Source organism: Lolium perenne, chromosome 3 (genome assembly GCF_019359855.2).
Source record: "Lolium perenne isolate Kyuss_39 chromosome 3, Kyuss_2.0, whole genome shotgun sequence".
Classification (NCBI taxonomy): Eukaryota; Viridiplantae; Streptophyta; class Magnoliopsida; order Poales; family Poaceae; genus Lolium; species Lolium perenne.
Window position 1 is genome coordinate 227,484,666 of NC_067246.2, and position 20,536 is coordinate 227,505,201.

Consider the following 20,536-nt stretch of genomic DNA (forward strand, 5'->3'; position numbering starts at 1 on the left):
CCCCGCATAACAACATATGCCACGACGGATACCCGAACATAGCCTTTCGCCCATTCGACTTAGCAAGAGGTCCTACCCTATGGAGTATGTACCTCCCCGGCACCGTGGCAGCTCACCTCCTCTTGAGCGTGGCTCCACCGCCAAGCCAGGAGACCCATAGTGTCTTCCGGACGGGTCAGCCCCGAAGGCCTCCCGTTATACTATTGTCCCAACAATGACAACCCGGACTCGGGAGTAACCGTACCCTTGTATAGTTGTGCGGTGCCTCATGCTAAGAAGAACAAACGTCAAGCTAAGCTCTGTGCCCACGTTGGAGTAGCTGTGGTTGCGCGGGTTAATTGTCACGGGTGAATACTTAGACGCCAAAGTTTTCATAAACAAGATTCTCTTTCCAACCATCTTTGCCAAGATCCTTTTCTTTCATAAACACACACTTAGGTAAGTCCAACTCACCCAAGGTTTTTCAGAAGTTCTTTTCAACAAGGTATTTTTCCAAGGGGTTCCCAACCTATAGTTTCATGTAAGAACTAAGAGACAACAATGGCGTGATGCTAGCCATCATACCACTAAGGAGATGATAATTGAGGTGTCAAGGGGATCATACATACTTAGGATAAGCATGCATAGGGACATCATAAATAGCATGATTCAACAAGGGTCTTGATGTTAATCATCATACCACTAAGAAGATGATAATATAGGTGGTCAAGGGGGCATACATGCTTAGAGTAAGCATGCATAAGATCAACAAGGGGTTCAACACACTCGAGAGTAAGTATGTATAACAGCAACAAGGGGTTCACAAACTTGGGAGTAAGTATGCATGGCATCAACAAGGGGTTTAAGATACGACAAGGGCATGATGCTAACCACCATACCACTACGGGGTGCAAAAAGGGTGTCAAGAGGTCAACACACACAAGACAAGTGGGCGTACCCATCACACTTAGAGGGGTACACCAAGAACATGATGATGAAGACCACCATTTCACTAAAGGGGGTTGTAGGTGAGGTGTCAAAGAGAATAAACATGCTCATGGTGAGCATGCTCCATCAACATAAGTAGAAACAACACAAGATAGATCGAGAGACAAGAATAACAACAAAGTAACCACAATATGTGATTAAACATTCAGAGATCAAGAGATGGCTTGCCTTAGCTTATTTGTCCCTGGACTTCTTCAACTCCATCAATATAAGAATCCCAACAATAAAAATAAAATCCTCGCCCGAACCACTTCTCCTTCTTCTTCGAATTGTTCGCATCTAACGCCGGAAAATATAAAAGAACACAATCAACACATTGCACCAATCATAACAAGCATGCAACAATCAACAATCAAAAGCTAATCACTCTACTAAGTCTAACATATTAAGTACTTATATATACTACCAAGCAACTAAAAGAGAACCCATTTTATTTACCTAGTAAAGGTATGAGAGTATCACACTTAGCAAATGCCTCTCTCGGCATCACCATGGCCCAACTAAGTATCCCCTGGTAGATAACATTAGAAAGAGGAAAAGTGCATAAGTTTGGAACCACAAACATTTATATTTTATAATCAAACATTTTTGGAAAAGCACAAATCATTCTTCTTATCTTATTTTGTTACAAAACACTACCAATAAAAAGGAAGTAAACAATTATTCCACACCATTTGAAAAATTAAGCCAGATAATAGAACTAAGGATAAGTTGCAGAGGTTTTGTTTTGCAAGAATAAAACATTGGTTGACCAATTTTTTTTTAAAAAAAGTTGGTTAAAGATTTTAAATAAACAAAAGTCTTGGTACAACCATGCATGTGACACACACACACTTGCAAACAGATACAAAATTTCTTGAACAGAGACTAAAAGTATTTGTCCTAGATGGACAGTAACAAAACAAGGTCAACACAATTGGATTCATCCAAAAATATTAATCCTAACATTTTAGGAATTACAAATACTAAACAATAACCAGTGAACATGTTTAATGCACTAAAAATCGTACAAAAATCCTAAAAATATGGGACCAGTGGCATTTGAAAGGTATTGAAATTTCTGAACTAACGCAATTGGTTTCACTCGATTTGGGTTAGTAAAACTCTAGATATTCTCAAAACAGTGCCACTGGTTTCTACAGCAAATTTCAATTTTTCAAACATTTAAAACGGGCGGGAGTTCTCTGGGCCGTGCGGGGTGGCAGTATTGGGCCAGCCCAGGTATGTTTTCCAGGTGGATGAAAAAAAACAAAACAAAAAAATAAAGAGAAAGAAAAGGGAGAGGGGCCCGGGCGGGCCAGGCCACTTGGGCCGACGTGGCCAAAACGGCCATGCAGGCACGATTTGGACGTCGAGGCGTTCGTCGTCCTCTTCCTCTGTGCAGCGGACGGGAAAAGAACAGGGGCGTCCAGGCGCTTACCTGGAGGCGACAGAGGTTGACGGCGAGGTCACGGTAAGGCGGTGGCGGGTCGACGGCGGTTCGAGGCCGTCCAAGGGGCACGTCCAGGGCGCCATACCCTCCTGCAGCAGCCTCGCTCGACGGATCCTCTCCGCAGATGCTCCCGGATGAACTTCAACGGCGGCGGTTACCGACGGTCCTGGGCGATGTGGAGGCATGCATTAGGACGGGAAGAACATGGCAAACAAGACGGAATAGAGAGGGAGGGAAAAAGGGTGTCGGGGCGAGCTCCACCGGCTCGCCACCCTTGCGGTGATCATGCCGGCGTGCCCTTCTCCGGCGAGCAGCGGCTAGGGAACTTCTAGGTGCATGTTGCGGGAGCTCAGGGAGGGGGAGAGGAGCCGTGGGGTGTGCAGAAAGGAGTGGGCAGGGTGCGGGTTTTATAGCCGGAGGGAGGTGTGTGGGTGGTGGCTGTGGCCAACGGGAGGGCGAGCTAGCGGTGGAAGCGACCAATGGAGAGGCGAGGGCTGACGTAGGGGCGGTGCTGGAGCGTGACGTAAGGGTGGGGACGTCAGCAAGAGGGAGGGGCGCGCGGGAAGGGAGGGAAGGTGAGCGAGGGAGTTTCCAGAGCTGTTGTTCTCTCGTTCCCTCTCGGTTAGGGTTTGGTGTTGGGCCCCTTTTGGGCTGCTCGACTTAGGTTGGTGGGGAAGGCCTAGAGGGAGGTGCAGGGGTGGTTTCTGGGGGGTTTAGATCGGGCAAAGAGGGTGCAAGGGTTAGGCACAAGCAAAAACATGGCCCGGCCATGTTTGATGCAAAAAGAGAGAGAGGGAGAGGTAGAGGGGTGGGTGTGAAATGTGATGGGACAAATCCCATGCAAAGTCCGGGTTTGCACCACTTTGCAAGAGTTGGAAAGAAACCAAGAGTAAATTTGAAACAAAGAGATCTCCTAGAACTCAATTTTGGAAATGAACACCTTCCTATCTTTAATTGACAAAGATTTTTGAAAAAGGTTTGGTAAGACTAGAAATATTTGTGTATGGAGAAGGAGGTTTTCTAGGGTTTTAGGTTAAGTGGAAGGGAAACCCCAAATTTGAGAATTTCAATTATTGCCAATGTAGAGTTGGATGATTTTGGAAGGATTAAAAACAAATGGAGGTTATCCATTTGATGAACCAAAGTTCATTCACCAAGATCATGAATATAAGGAGTTGTGATCTTGATAGATATGTGAGATGTATTAATGGCAAAGGCAATGCCATGCATGGGTATTTGATCACAGATTCAAATACCTTAGATTTGGTGTCTAAGGCTTTGATTTTTTATTTGTATAATCAAATAGGCTTACTTGAAATATTTGAAGAAGAGGAGAGGTTTTATAAGAGTATAATGATCCATAGAGGAATAGAAAATATGAATCCATTCATTTTATTTTAGGAACCCAAAACTACACATAAAAGCTTTCATAATATTTTGAAGTCACATAAAGTGATGGTAAACCATTTGGTAAATACTTTGTGCCAAAATAAAACATCTTTTGGAAAACCTTTTATGATACCATGATCAAAGGTGATCATAGTAAAATTTAAAAAGAAAGGTTTTTGACAAGATCCTTTGATTAATATTTTGAGTCATATGACAAAACAAAAAGAGGTATATTTGTGGTTTAGGTCAAAAGGTTCAATTATTTTTAAAGAGAGGAGGTTAAGGTAATACAAGAGTTACCATGGCTTCACTATTTTTCTGGAGACTAGAAATTGTGTGTTGAGGTACTTTATGGTAAAACACCAAGCATAGGGTTTTGTGTACTGGTAGGGAAAGGAAAAGAATTTCCCAGGGCCACACATGTGTTTTATTAGGTGAGTTGCTAGATTGTTTTACCACTAGATGCGTTGTTCTCAAGAGTAAACTTAACAAGCAGATCAAGACAATACATCTATAAACAGATCAAGGCAATTCATCTTAGTTAGCCTTTAGAAAAAGTTTTTTGTTCCCCCTAATTTTTGCACTCAGGACAATTAAACAAGGTTGCAAAAGTTAGTGTGTGATAGATCTTCCACCCTTAAAATAATCTCGTCCTGAGATTACTAAGCGTAGGACTAGGGAGGTTGTAAAGTTTAACTAAAGTTAGCCTCCATTCTTTTGTAGATGTGTTGTTGTCGAGAAGGTCGTTGCTTCAACTTCTGGGAGACATGGTGGATTCTTGCCGAGGTGAGCCTTATGAAGAGGTTGACTACTCCATGGAGGTGTTAGATCTGAAACTTCTTAACGATCCTATCGGGGTTCAAGACTCTGCGAGGGTTAGTGCACTCCAACGGTGCTTTAGCAGGGTTGAGAAATTTTTAGAGTTAGCTTACTATTTTAGTGGAAGACGAAGTCTTCCACCCATAAAATTGTTCAGCGGGGTTCCTGAAAAATTAGAGCCTCAGCCACGGGTCTTGTCGGGCGCTTTTTGGAGAAGTCCTTGATCTCTTGTCTTGAGTCGAACATCTTCAGAAGGCGTTGTGTAGTCCACGGCTTCAAGAGGGGTTAGTGTAGTCCCACATTTCCAACGGTGTTTTAGAAAAGTAAAACTTTTAGGGTTAGCTCTAATTTTTAGTGGAAGACGAAGTCTTCCACCCTTAAGATTTTTCATCAGGCTTTCGAAAAAAAAAATTCGAAGCTTCTGCCTTGTGGTTCCATCTGGGGCTTCTGAAGAAGTCATCGATCTTCCGTATTCAGTTGAAGAATCTTCAGGGGCAACGTGCAGACCACAACTTCAAGAGACACTCACGGTGTTTACTAAACCTTATAACGCGCGGTAAGTTAGTAAGTCGCTGGAGATCCTAGTTGGTATCCATATGAAGCAGAAACAAAGGTCGTCGAAGACAATCTTCAGCTTGCGAGTCGGTGCTGACTTCTACCAGCTAAGAAGTTAGCGGGTAAACTACGCCAAAAGTCTTGAGTCTTGAGATATCTTCAGGAGCTTCACTTGGTGAGGACCAGATGAACCATGTGATGTAGCTTGGCTTTGATGCTATTGTTCAGCTTGTTAGACGGTGTGTTAGAGGGTGGTTTCAAAAAGATATCCTCGAGGTTAGCGCGAATATACTCCAAGGTTAGACAAAGTTAGTATGTCTTCTCGCAGAGGTGCGGTTAATCTTGACGGTATGGGCGTCTGCTTTCTTGGCGTAGTAGAGATGCTTCAGTTGATCTTGAAAGTATTTATCGAAGATAGGGGTATGGGTTACTTTTTCCTACGGTTGAAAACAACTGTTAACAAGGCTAACTTCTCCAAAAACTAGCAGTTAGCATTTTAACGGCAAGGTAGATGAGGGCGAAAACATCTTAGGGAGGCTTCCTACATTGGGTTATCACACTAAGAATGTTTTGCAGACCGAAAGGCCAAGACAATCATACACACAACAAACAAACAAATGACACTCAAGGAAGCACACAAGGAAACTACAAGCAATCAGCACAACAAACAAGGCACTCTAAGTATCTAGAGATACCTAATACGTGGGGGTAGCTCAATCAAAGTGATCGAGTTTGTCCTATCCATCCTATAGGTTTGGGGCTGGTCGCATATGTTGACGTCTTCATATCATTGATATTGGCTTCCACTTGGATCCTTGTAGCAGTTAGTGGTGAAGTGGTCTGGTGTTGACTCGTCAATGTTGAGGCAGAGGCTAAAACTGTGCAGATTCTTCTAGTCTCGACATCCCGGGGACGTGAGGTCTTTGAAGGGGTAGCTGTTGAGGTGCTCCCGAAGTCGAGTTCTTCGTGTGGCTGGCCTAAAGATTACTAGTCAAGAACTGAGGACTTGATCCCAGACGACTGCAAAAAGTGCGAGTCCATGGAGGAACAATGTTAGCTTCTTGACAGACTTTGGTGTTAATCCAAAGACGTGATCTTATTATTCTTTTATGTGCACACTATGTCGGCATCCAATCTTCAATAGCTGCTGTTGGAGATACATGCGTCTTCTTGAGGGATTGATTGATTTTTGAGTTTCGAGTCTCCGGTCTGAGTTGGGGACATCGTCCAATATGTAGGTTTAAAGTGGATGAGACAATAGAATAAGAATTTTCAAACATTTTTAATAAAGCGGAGAGATAAGAATTCAGAAGTTTTGAAGAAATAAGAGGAGTAGAAGCTATGCTTCCGACTAAAGAAAGAATTTGTTTCGTAAATATTTTTTTCCCATGTACTTGTTTCCTAACTAACGTCCATGCTAACTAAGGTCTCCTACAGTCAGGATAGCTCTGATACCAGCTCTGTGGGGACCCCGGACTAGCTGTCCAAAATACCCGTTATGTATACAGTTCACGATCCCATGATCAGTGCGCCGTGAACACATAACCGAACTGATATCAAAATTTCATTATCCTTTACAAAATGGAATAAGAAAATTACAACAAGGTCACATGACCAATCTTTACATACTAGCCTCGAAGGGCCTAATCTAATCATCAGAGTAGCGGAATCACTTCAGCGTAGAGAGCCCAAGTCATCTGCCTTAACCCTACGAGCAACTCGGCGGGAAGACGTTCCTAGCTCGCATAGACGTCGTCAACTCCTTCTTCACCTGTCGAGTTCCTCCAAGTCTGGCCAAGTAAATAGCCAGGGACAAAGCCGTGAGTACATTGGAATTGTACTCGCAAACCATCAAGAAGGTGATAACAATTCTAACTAAGGAACACAAGAGAGAAATAATAGTTTCTCTTGTGGATATAGCATGTGGAAGAGAATCAGTTTCTCTTGTGGATATAGCATGTGGAAGAGAATCAGTTTCTCTTGTGGATATAGCATCCCAACTTCGCAGTTAAAGGGAACACTAAGAGGGTTCTATGACATCTCTACATCTTTGTTGAAGAAGGTACTCTAAAAGATATCCTATGACATCTCTATATCTTTGTTGAAGAAGATAATCTAAAAGATATCCTATGACATTCTCTATATCTTTGTTGAAGAAGTTACTTCAAAAGAGTTCCACAACATAAAACACTAGGATGGGGTAACCCAATTTTATTTATCCTTCCCGACCATCTCCATATGGTCGACACATCCTTTCCCGTACCCTTCCGGTACTTCAAAACAAGTTCTTTCCTTTCCTTTGTCAAACAACTTTGTAAAACAAAACTCATCAGGCTAAGCAACAGCCATTCCAACCGTCCATGACCGCGGACGCGGCTATTCGAATAGATTTTACTCTGCAGAGTTTGCACACTTTCCCCACCTCTATCCGGATACCTATCGTGTGGGCATCATCCCCGCATAACAACATATGCCACGACGGATACCCGAACATAGCCTTTCGCCCATTCGACTTAGCAAGAGGTCCTACCCTATGGAGTATGTACCTCCCCGGCACCGTGGCAGCTCACCTCCTCTTGAGCGTGGCTCCACCGCCAAGCCAGGAGACCCATAGTGTCTTCCGGACGGGTCAGCCCCGAAGGCCTCCCGTTATACTATTGTCCCAACAATGACAACCCGGACTCGGGGGTAACCGTACCCTTGTATAGTTGTGTGGTGCCTCATGCTAAGAAGAACAAACGTCAAGCTAAGCTCCGTGCCCACGTTGGAGTAGCTGTGGTTGCGCGGGTTAATTGTCACGGGTGAATACTTAGACGCCAAAGTTTTCATAAACAAGATTCTCTTTCCAACCATCTTTGCCAAGATCCTTTTCTTTCATAAACACACACTTAGGTAAGTCCAACTCACCCAAGGTTTTTCAGAAGTTCTTTTCAACAAGGTATTTTTCCAAGGGGTTCCCAACCTATAGTTTCATGTAAGAACTAAGAGACAACAATGGCGTGATGCTAGCCATCATACCACTAAGGAGATGATAATTGAGGTGTCAAGGGGATCATACATACTTAGGATAAGCATGCATAGGGACATCATAAATAGCATGATTCAACAAGGGTCTTGATGTTAATCATCATACCACTAAGAAGATGATAATATAGGTGGTCAAGGGGGCATACATGCTTAGAGTAAGCATGCATAAGATCAACAAGGGGTTCAACACACTCGAGAGTAAGTATGTATAACAGCAACAAGGGGTTCACAAACTTGGGAGTAAGTATGCATGGCATCAACAAGGGGTTTAAGATACGACAAGGGCATGATGCTAACCACCATACCACTATGGGGTGCAAAAAGGGTGTCAAGAGGTCAACACACACAAGACAAGTGGGCGTACCCATCACACTTAGAGGGTTACACCAAGAACATGATGATGAAGACCACCATTTCACTAAAGGGGGTTGTAGGTGAGGTGTCAAAGAGAATAAACATGCTCATGGTGAGCATGCTCCATCAACATAAGTAGAAACAACACAAGATAGATCGAGAGACAAGAATAACAACAAAGTAACCACAATATGTGATTAAACATTCAGAGATCAAGAGATGGCTTGCCTTAGCTTATTTGTCCCTGGACTTCTTCAACTCCATCAATATAAGAATCCCAACAATAAAAATAAAATCCTCGCCCGAACCACTTCTCCTTCTTCTCCGAATTGTTCGCATCTAACGCCGGAAAATATAAAAGAACACAATCAACACATTGCACGAATCATAACAAGCATGCAACAATCAACAATCAAAAGCTAATCACTCTATAAGTCTAACATATTAAGTACTTATATATACTACCAAGCAACTAAAAGAGAACCCATTTTATTTACCTAGTAAAGGTATGAGAGTATCACACTTAGCAAATGCCTCTCTCGGCATCACCATGGCCCAACTAAGTATCCCCTGGTAGATAACATTAGAAAGAGGAAAAGTGCATAAGTTTGGAACCACAAACATTTATATTTTATAATCAAACATTTTTGGAAAAGCACAAATCATTCTTCTTATCTTATTTTGTTACAAAACACTACCAATAAAAAGGAAGTAAACAATTATTCCACACCATTTGAAAAATTAAGCCAGATAATAGAACTAAGGATAAGTTGCAGAGGTTTTGTTTTGCAAGAATAAAACATTGGTTGACCAATTTTTTTTTTAAAAAAAGTTGGTTAAAGATTTTAAATAAACAAAAGTCTTGGTACAACCATGCATGTGACACACACACACTTGCAAACAGATACAAAATTTCTTGAACAGAGATTAAAAGTATTTGTCCTAGATGGACAGTAACAAAACAAGGTCAACACAATTGGATTCATCCAAAAATATTAATCCTAACATTTTAGGAATTACAAATACTAAACAATAACCAGTGAACATGTTTAATGCACTAAAAATCGTACAAAAATCCTAAAAATATGGGACCAGTGGCATTTGAAAGGTATTGAAATTTCTGAACTAACGCAATTGGTTTCACTCGATTTGGGTTAGTAAAACTCTAGATATTCTCAAAACAGTGCCACTGGTTTCTACAGCAAATTTCAATTTTTCAAACATTTAAAACGGGCGGGAGTTCTCTGGGCCGTGCGGGGTGGCAGTATTGGGTCGGCCCAGGTATGTTTTCCAGGTGGATGAAAAAAAACAAAACAAAAAAATAAAGAGAAAGAAAAGGGAGAGGGGCCCGGGCGGGCCAGGCCACTTGGGCCGACGTGGCCAAAACGGCCATGCAGGCACGATTTGGACGTCGAGGCGTTCGTCGTCCTCTTCCTCTGTGCAGCGGACGGGAAAAGAGCAGGGGCGTCCAGGCGCTTACCTGGAGGCGACGGAGGTTGACGGCGAGGTCACGGTAAGGCGGTGGCGGGTCGACGGCGGTTCGAGGCCGTCCAAGGGGCACGTCCAGGGCGCCATACCCTCCTGCAGCAGCCTCGCTCGACGGATCCTCTCCGCAGATGCTCCCGGATGAACTTCAACAGCGGCGGTTACCGACGGTCCTGGGCGATGTGGAGGCATGCGTTAGGACGGGAAGAACATGGCAAACAAGACGGAATAGAGAGGGAGGGAAAAAGGGTGTCGGGGCGAGCTCCACCGGCTCGCCACCCTTGCGGTGATCATGCCGGCGTGCCCTTCTCCGGCGAGCAGCGGCTAGGGAACTTCTAGGTGCATGTTGCGGGAGCTCAGGGAGGGGGAGAGGAGCCGTGGGGTGTGCAGAAAGGAGTGGGCAGGGTGCGGGTTTTATAGCCGGAGGGAGGTGTGTGGGTGGTGGCTGTGGCCAACGGGAGGGCGAGCTAGCGGTGGAAGCGACCAATGGAGAGGCGAGGGCTGACGTAGGGGCGGTGCTGGAGCGTGACGTAAGGGTGGGGACGTCAGCAAGAGGGAGGGGCACGCGGGAAGGGAGGGAAGGTGAGCGAGGGAGTTTCCAGAGCTGTTGTTCTCTCGTTCCCTCTCGGTTAGGGTTTGGTGTTGGGCCCCTTTTGGGCTGCTCGACTTAGGTTGGTGGGGAAGGCCTAGAGGGAGGTGCAGGGGTGGTTTTTGGGGGGTTTAGATCGGGCAAAGAGGGTGCAAGGGTTAGGCACAAGCAAAAACATGGCCCGGCCATGTTTGATGCAAAAAGAGAGAGAGAGGGAGAGGTAGAGGGGTGGGTGTGAAATGTGATGGGACAAATCCCACGCAAAGTCCGGGTTTGCACCACTTTGCAAGAGTTGGAAAGAAACCAAGAGTAAATTTGAAACAAAGAGATCTCCTAGAACTCAATTTTGGAAATGAACACCTTCCTATCTTTAATTGAGCAAAGATTTTTGAAAAAGGTTTGGTAAGACTAGAAATAGTTGTGTATGGAGAAGGAGGTTTTCTAGGGTTTTAGGTTAAGTGGAAGGGAAACCCCAAATTTGAGAATTTCAATTATTGCCAATGTAGAGTTGGATGATTTTGAAAGGATTAAAAACAAATGGAGGTTATCCATTTGATGAACCAAAGTTCATTCACCAAGATCATGAATATAAGGAGTTGTGATCTTGATAGATATGTGAGATGTATTAATGGCAAAGGCAATGCCATGCATGGGTATTTGATCACAGATTCAAATACCTTAGATTTGGTGTCTAAGGCTTTGATTTATATTTGTATAATCAAATAGGCTTACTTGAAATATTTGAAGAAGAGGAGAGGTTTTATAAGAGTATAATGATCCATAGAGGAATAGAAAATATGAATCCATTCATTTTATTTTAGGAACCCAAAACTACACATAAAAGCTTTCATAATATTTTGAAGTCACATAAAGTGATGGTAAACCATTTGGTAAATACTTTGTGCCAAAATAAAACATCTTTTGGAAAACCTTTTATGATACCATGATCAAAGGTGGTCATAGTAAAATTTAAAAAGAAAGGTTTTTGACAAGATCCTTTGATTAATATTTTGAGTCATATGACAAAACAAAAAGAGGTATATTTGTGGTTTAGGTCAAAAGGTTCAATTATTTTTAAAGAGAGGAGGTTAAGGTAATACAAGAGTTACCATGGCTTCACTATTTTTCTGGAGACTAGAGATTGTGTGTTGAGGTACTTTATGGTAAAACACCAAGCATAGGGTTTTGTGTACTGGTAGGGAAAGGAAAAGAATTTCCCAGGGCCACACATGTGTTTTATTAGGTGAGTTGCTAGATTGTTTTACCACTAGATGCGTTGTTCTCAAGAGTAAACTTAACAAGCAGATCAAGACAATACATCTATAAACAGATCAAGGCAATTCATCTTAGTTAGCCTTTCGAAAAAGTTTTTTGTTCCCCCTAATTTTTGCACTCAGGACAATTAAACAAGGTTGCAAAAGTTAGTGTGTGACAAACTCCTTTCCTACAATAGCGAGCAGGTCATCTGGTAGTCTGGTAGGCTGCTCATTAACACTTGTAAGAAGTGATAGCGCTTTTTGTCCAACGGCAGCTTCTCCTCTCGGGCCAAAGAAATACAGATCAGCAAATTTTGCATCATCTTTGTCTGTTGAGTTGGTATCAACTGCTCGGACGACAAACCTGTACCTGATAAGTTAGTGTCAGAAGAGATGTAAAGAATGTGTCAGTATTCTCCATGAGGAAATTATAAGTCTAAGCACAGTAGGTATAGGACCAATAAGAGAAAGGCTGAATATAAGTATGCTCACCTTGGTAAAGGTACAGTTGTGGTGCAATCAGGACACCTGTAGCTCCCACTTTCTGGGATCAATTTTTTCCAGCAGTCTGTACAACTCATATAATAGCACCCATCGCCTTCATGGATCTCGGTGATTTTGAAAGAAATTTTGTAACGCATTCCCTAGTTATGCACAGGAGAAAGATTAGTTAAGAGGAGAAAAGCATTTATACAGTGTAAAAAGCCATGTATTCTGTCAGAAAGAATAACACCAAAAAGAATAATCTGTGATAACACTATGGAGGACCCCAAAGATAGAGAATTTCATTACATAATTACTGGATGAGATATGTAGGAGTAAGTTTGAGTTTGGCAACAGGGAGTGAACATACCGAGCTTGTTTAGTATAATACTGCAATACAATAAATATAAGAAAAATATCGGTACAAAAATCTTAAACAAATAATTTGTTGGTGTCCATAACATGGTAGAGAATAGTTGTTTTTTCGTGCTATCATAAAAAAAGAAGGTAAGTGAACATGAAGAAAATTAAATTGTACCAAAACAGAACACATATGTAGATTAGTACTGTTGTATGAATAAGAAGTAAGCTAGCAGTGGGAGTTCACAGATAGGGCACAATAGATGTATGAACACAGATCGTTGGATAGACATGACGGTATGTTATAATTGTTAGAACACAATTTAGAAACAGTATGGGCGGACCATGATATCATTTGGTTCAAACGTTGATATCTCTGTGATCGATGAAGGTATTGGCTCAGCGTCATTTTTGGTCTTTCCAGTGTGCCACTCTATGTGGTATGGAAGATCCTTTGTCCTGGAAGATATGCAAAACATGAATGATGGTCAATAAATAGGAAAAAAACAAATAATGGAGATGAGCTCATGATGCAGTATACTTTTCTCGGACATCAGCAATTTCTGGGAGTGGTGCATTTACATAGCATCTTGTTACTGACGTACTCTGAAGGGCAAGTAAACCTGTAGAGGAAGAAATAATGTAGGTATCATGAACCGAATGGAGATGGAACGAGGAGCAAAAATGAAGAAGAAGATCACAGGTACTGAAAACGAAGAAGAAGATGATAGATATTGACCTGAATACTCGCCAACTGTCATGCCAACAAAAAGAACTATAATTGGCCCTTGAGCTGATGCCGCTATCAGCTCATCGACATCAAGCAAATCAGCTTGTTCTCCCCACAATGTAACAGTAGCATGTGTGCTTTATGAGGTCCAATGAAAACAAATTAAAGAGTGGTAACACTATAGCACATAAAATTAGCACTATCAGGAAGACTCACCTGCCATTTGTGATATATAGCTGTCGCCTATGGCTTTTAGCTTTTCCAGATGGAGGAAGTAGTAGGGGCGTCACCTTGTTCACCAGGCCAACCACATCTGCGCGTGCGGCATGCAGAAAAAATTAGCTTTTTCGATAAAGGGAGAAAAAAAAAATTAGCTATAGGAATGTAACATAGTAGCAGGATGGACTCATGTTTCATCTGGTTGTGTGTGTACCAGATAAGGTAATAACACTGTCAACTCGATCTGATAACATGCTCAAGGGAAGAGCAGTATAAGCAAATATAGGAAAGTTCTCAGGCGGTGGCACAATCTCTGCCACTTTTGTCCTCTAAGTGAAACAGATCCTTAAAGGATTATCCACTGAACGATAGTTCTTTTTTGGTTTGGCCAAATCAAACTTTTCAACAGTGTAGACTGATCCTTCTTTTATCAGATCTTTAAATTGCTCCCATCTCTTTCCTAGGATCCAACCTTCCATTGTGGATTTCTGCAAATTATGGCAGAGTTAAGACCATATACCCAGGACCGCTACTGAAACTCGAACGAAGTATGTATTGAACACTCAGATTTTTCGCAGTAGCCCTTCCGCAACAGCATGAGTAATGCCCTGATTACATCTCAAACTACAGAGGTTGTTGCTTTAAAAAAATGGTATGCTAACCTATTGGCCTGTACAAAGGAATAAATATTCGCAGTAACTTGCTTACTAAGGCACCCACAGTCTAAGGATTTGGTTCATACACCGCTAATGAAAAAAATAAGAATAAAACTCCAACATACATACGTCATCACATGAAGAAAAAGAAGAAAATAAGGAGGCGCTATAGGCACATGAGAATATGCACAATGAGCAGATGCAGATGATTAACAGACATACTTTATGTCAAGGTGAAATCATTTATCACCATGGGAAAGAAGCAACTAATATCGCAAAAACTACAAGAGAAGTTATGGCTGAATCACGTGAATGATGACGTAGCATAAGACAAGTGGCACGGAGACCATATGACTTACTGATATGTAATAAATGTAAACATATACACCTTTTCAGATGCAGCAACACATATAATTGAAAGTAAACATATCTTGAAAGAATATAAAAAATGTGTTAAATCTATAACACCTGATGCACATGGAATACAGATAGATTGTTTGGGTGATTGCAGTAAGCAAAACTAACCTATACAAATTTATAACTGAATTCGATGTATGGAAAGACAATGGAGTGGTGTGAACAAATGTAGCATTAAATAAATGGACAAAAAAGGAACACAGTGCACTAACAGATTAAATCGACCATGGCAACAAAGTATAGATGACTAAATCGAAAAGGAACACGGTCTGTTCATGTTCATTAGTGAAAAGTTTATCTAGGGAATATCTTATCTACGGTAGCTGAACAACATAGGTGAACCAAAGTGGGGAAAATTTAAAAATGTACCATACATGATTATCTAAAAGGGTACATCAGGCCACAACAAAAAAAAAGGTGGTCAAGAGCCTGGGACAGGGAGCATTCAGAGCTGGGAACATTGCTAAACGGATACAAAAGACAAATCTAAACAATATGGCAGGTGCCAAAGTGGAGAAAATTTTAAAATGTGCCACACAGGATTATCTAAAAGGGTACATCAGGCCACAAAAAAAAGGGTGGTCAAGAGCCTGGGACAGGGATCATTCAGAGCTTGGAACATTGGTAAACGGATACAAAAGATAAATCTAAACAATATGGCAGGTGAAAAAGCAAAGTAAGAAAATCTTACATGTCCATCAACACCACGAAATCAACAGTATACAAAGCTGCCTTATCTGGGCTTCGGAACTCCCAGACTCTAGCAAATCGAACCCTAATCTTTGCTCGAAATGAGTCCGGACCAAGATCCTTCAGAGCCGTGCAGTCCATCTTTGGTCACCACTCTGCACAGAGAAATCGAAGAGAATAAGGAAGAGACTGGGCATCATGGGGAAGAAGAGACCTGGAAGAAAGGAGAGGAAGAACCGAGAGAACAACCTGGAAAGAAGAAGTGAATCAGCAGAGGAGGCCGACCAGGGCGTATAAACCTACGGAGGCGGAAAGTCGACACATCGATGCGGCGCAAGCACACGTGTAGCCTGGAGTGCATCGGCGGCGAACGCGTGGCGTCAATGACTCACCATGAGGGTTGGTGAAAATTCGTCCTCAACATCCGATGGAACTTAAGTGGGCTAAAGAAGTTGACAATCGATTATTGGGCCGCAGAAACTATAGGCAAAAGGTGGGCTAGCACCAAAGTACACAACATAGAGATAAGCATCCTGTGGGCTTGTAGCAGGACTTTTTTTACCTGTTTATACCTATGAACTAAAACGTGACAATTCTATGGACTCACATATAATAAAATGGAACTCTATTGATGCAGTATGAATGACAGCCTGTTTAAAAAGGAGAAGAACATGTACACAGCGTAGAAAATTCATAGGTTGTATCTTTACAGCCAAGAAGGTTGCAAGTTGGTAGATCGTATCATGGACAATAGAAAGTTTATTTGGTGGGTTGAAGGCAGGGGTGGCAAGATCCTAGCGACGCTAGATTGATCCGCCGGTGGCTGGTTTGATGATGACAGGTAAAAACAAATTCTCAAATCAGTATCGAACAGCCGCAGCATAGATACATCGGTGGATCAACAAATATTAGGGTAGGCGTGTCACCTGTTGGGGCTCACAAGTGTTTAAAGGGCGACATGTGTATATCCACATAGCAAAGGTCGATAGGTTTCTGATCATCTCTTCCTCTAACATGGGTCATGCGGAGTGGACAACAACATCTGACATGTGAGGCTGACAATGGACCCAATCTGTCATTTTGGTGGTAAAACCGCTAAAACATCCTCATTTCACAGAGCGATGGGTATTTGTCACATTGTTACACCAAACCGGTGTTTTTTGCTGAAAATATGGAAAGTGGTGGTTTATTTAGATCTTAGTCGCAATTGTGATGGTTTTTCCTAATGTTCAACTCTCCAACGTATGTTGTCTCTTAGATATAAACACTTGTCCCCGCTAGCGCTGATGCAGTTGCTATGGTTTGGCATCTCAACTCAGCAAAAACAGTGGTGGTGAAGCTAGGGCCAATAATCGAAGGCGGTGTCGGTAAGAAAGAGGTGAGGACACAGCGGCATAGCGATAGGCGCATTGTACCAATGACGCTGTTAAGCTTGTTTTCTAATGTGGGCAGCGAAAAAGTGACAAGTGTGGACACAATGCAGAGGTCGCAACCCCCTGATCGGCCATAGGAGATGCCAGGAGGAAAACACATTAAGGCGGATGAAAGAGGGCGGAGGAAAACATGCTAGGGAGCACATCAGCCACACGGGCAAGAGGACTCGCCGGTGGGAGAAGCCGGTAAGACTCGACATCTTCCTCTCCAATGGGGGCACGCTGGCGCTAAGGATCAGTGGCCGATAGCCGAGTAGCATCCGCCAATTGAGGTAGGAATCCAAATGAGCATGCTTAGCCGAAAAGCGAAAGCATGCCACCGTGTCAGATGGCGTCCGATGAAGGAATTTTGGTGACAACAGTAAAAATAGAAGGTTAGATTGAATTGCTACATAGAATCCAAGTGAGCATCCGTAACTGAAAAGTGAGGGGGATGCCACCGTGTCAGATGGCATCCGATGCTAGAATCATGGTGAAAACGGTAAAAATAGAAGGTCAGATTGAATTGTTGGATAGCACAGGCGGACGTCCCATCTATATCAGGTGAAGGTTAAATCGGTACATGAAATCGAAGGGAGCATCCTTAGTTGAAAAGCGAGGGGATGGCACGGTGTGAGATGGATGACGATGGTAGAATTATGGCCCCAACGGTAAAAATAGGACTCCTCGACGTCTAGGAACCACCGCGTCGGCGCGAGACGATAGCCGCCTCTGGGGCGGCATCCCCAGAACGGGGGAGTTCCCTCCCTCGATGTTCGCGAGCGCATTCGCTAGGGTGCGGCCAGACGCGTTCCACCACAGGCGGCGGCCGTTGGCGTTGTTCCTGGCGGGAGGTGGAGAAGGGCGGTCGTAAGCGGTGACACCGCGTTTCGTCAATGAGTCGGCTTCACCACCGCCAACCAGAGGGCGCAACGACAGCGCCCTCATCATCCGCGACCAACTCACCTCCTCTCCATCACACGGGCAAAAGAAGAAATCGTCGAAGAAGGAGGCCGCTGCGAACCAGTTCATCGAGGAGGAAGCCCAGCGCGCCGAGGTTGCCGCGGTGGAGAAGGCGATCGCTAGGTCGCTGAAGGACTTGGTGCCTGCCAACAACACCCTCTCCATCGACGCCACGCTAGAGTGATCCATGTAGGACTGGGAGCGACAGGAGGTGGAGATATTAGAGCGAGACGCCCCATCTATATCAGGTAAACAGCACAGAGAAATCCAGAGAGGTGTCGTTAGGCAAGAGGTGAGGGCACAATAGCATAGCGACAGGCGCATTGTACCAATGTCGTTGTTCAGTTTGTTTTTTAATGTGGGCGATAAAAGGGTGGCAGCTGCAGACAGAATGCAGAGGCCGCAACCCCCTCGTCGGCCACTGGATATGGCGTGGGTGAAAATATGTTCGCACAGATGGAAGAGGCAGCAGTGAAATCTCCACTGGACCCACGCAGTGCTCCCTTTCTGGTGATGTAGGGAGCAAGTGAGTTGCAGGCGGGGCACACCGGTGGGATAGGCTAGTGAGCCTCTACGCCTCCCTATCCAATGTGGGCACGCGGGTGCTGAGGAGTGGTGGCGAGAAGCTGAGTGACATCCGCCGATTTGGCCAATGGCAGGAGCCCAAGTGGACATCTTTAGCTGGAAAGCGATGGGACGGTACCATGTAGATAACTGATTACCAAATTCCCATTACCTATGATGAGTAAATAAAAGGTACGGCCTATAGCTGTGGTGTTTGATTCACTTGAACAATACAACATCATATAACTTGCTGACATAGTGCTCATTTTCCCTATGTAGCTCCATTTTAATCTGAAATGTCTAGGGAATGGTGCAACATAAGTAGTGCAAGAAGTCTTCTATTCGAACTTCTTGTTAGTAAAACTCAAATTTCTTGCACCTTTTATAAATACCTAATTACCTGTCAGACCTAACAAAAAAAATAACAGTTCAAAAATTTGTGAAGAAAACTCAAACTAAAGGAACTTACATGGACACACATAGGCCCAAGGTAACCGCAGCCCTTCAATTGACAGCATCTAACTTACTGCAAATCAACTATCTTTTCCATCTACTGTAATCATTGTCGTGGTTGAAGAAAAAAATCATCTACTGTCGAGAATTTGAAGGATACCCAACTTCTTAACACGAACATCCATAGAATTTCAATCAATTTCTCGAACATACTGATATAAAATCTCAACTCTTAATTTGGTCTCTAACTCTATGGTATACTCCTTGTGTTCACATAACCAGCAGTGACCTCCTCTACTTCCATAAGGAGGTTATGAGCCAAACAATATTATGGGAAAAAAATCTCAAATTATGACTAAGAAAACATAACGACATTATAATATATGAAAAGCTGATCTTCTAAATCTCCAGGTTCGCTCAAATAATTTCATGTGGACCTCATATACATAAATTACGTGTATCATCAATCGGTGTCTCGATAGGTTCAACTTTGCAAATCGTAACAACAAAAGTTCATTGCATTAGATATGTAATTCTGTATTACCATTTGTTATATTTTCCCACTAATAAAAGAACTTGAGTATAGAAGTCCACATCGATAGTGAAATACAGTACACAAACCTTTTTAAACAAAGAAACAAGTAACTGGAAAGACCATGAAAGGAAAAAAACGTTGCAGTAAATCCATAATGTTTACTTCCTCAGCTAGTTGCAGTAAATCCATAGCGTTTGCTTCTTTAGCTGTTTCAAATTGAGCTCACAAAAGGAGGAAACGACAATTTGAAACGGAATGCACATATACTAAATGTATGCTATTAATCCAAGAGAACATTTTTAGCCCTCTACTCTACTCACAGGTAAAGGAGTACAAACCGTTGGACAGCAAAAGGGGACCCTTTTGGGTACTTCATTCCAACACACGTATCATGCGGCAACAGATTAGACCCCGGTACAAACGATTTTTTTATAGATATTTCAGTATCTCAGGAAATTGAAGTCAATAAACAAGTGCTGATTATCTGTAGTTCCTCGTCCTGTGTCAGCAAGTGGTAAAGCATAGTAGAATAAGAAGCATGCGGCAACAGATTAGACCCCACTACAAACGAAAAAAATTCAGATATTTGAGTATCTCAGGAAATTGAAGTCAGTAAACAAGTGCTGATTATCTGTAGTTCCTCGTCCTGTGTCAGCAAGTATTAAAGCAGCGTAGAATAAGAAGCACTATGCAACATGAAAGCAGAACAACTAAACCATTTGACGAAATTCCTAAGTAGAAAATCATGATGTCATCCACAGAGGCACACGGGTAAAAAGAATGAACTGAAAAATAACAGTACGATCATATCTGAAGCAGAGCAGAAAGTACACGTATGCTCACAAAGCACACCATATAGTAGGTATTCCCATAGATAACATATAATAAGTACGTACAGCACACAGAAGCAGAGAGCACGTACAAAGAACATATTCAAAGAAAAGGAAATAGAACAGGGTCAACAAACAGATGACATAATGACCCATCGATGAGCCAAAATAAGGCAGAGACCGCAGAAGTGATCTGTGAACACTGCAGAAAACGTTGGCTACCTGAAAAAAAAAACAGACCTTACTACAGGAAGGAAAAACATACACAGGAACAAATCACAAGGAAAAAAACAATGAAACAGATATAAAAAACATTACCTTCTTTCTCAAA

The 20,536-nt window shown here is 42.7% G+C and overlaps 1 protein-coding gene across 1 annotated transcript; it reads right to left on the minus strand.

The window, feature by feature from the left end:
• Positions 1-12,698: 12,698 nt before the first annotated feature.
• On the minus strand, positions 12,699-15,650 carry LOC127338560 (uncharacterized). Its single transcript, XM_051364622.2, has 6 exons — positions 15,450-15,650; positions 13,900-14,173; positions 13,683-13,779; positions 13,476-13,603; positions 13,278-13,359; positions 12,699-13,195 (listed from the first exon to the last, which is right to left on the minus strand). Exons 2-6 carry the CDS (start codon positions 13,937-13,939, stop codon positions 13,060-13,062), a joined length of 483 nt encoding a protein of 160 aa, XP_051220582.2. The 5' UTR covers positions 13,940-14,173; positions 15,450-15,650; the 3' UTR covers positions 12,699-13,059.
• Between the last annotated feature and the right edge of the window lie 4,886 nt (positions 15,651-20,536).

What these genes read in the sequence shown, in the direction of transcription:
- LOC127338560 (XM_051364622.2), bottom strand. Translation starts at nt 13,939, where the DNA reads ATGTTATCAGATCGAGTTGACAGTGTTATTACCTTATCTG. An exon ending in GACAGTTGGCGAGTATTCAG is followed by an intron (nt 13,360 to 13,475) that starts GTCAATATCTAT and finishes CTTCCTCTACAG; the next exon opens with GTTTACTTGCCCTTCAGAGT. An exon ending in ATTGCTGATGTCCGAGAAAA is followed by an intron (nt 13,196 to 13,277) that starts GTATACTGCATC and finishes CATATCTTCCAG; the next exon opens with GACAAAGGATCTTCCATACC.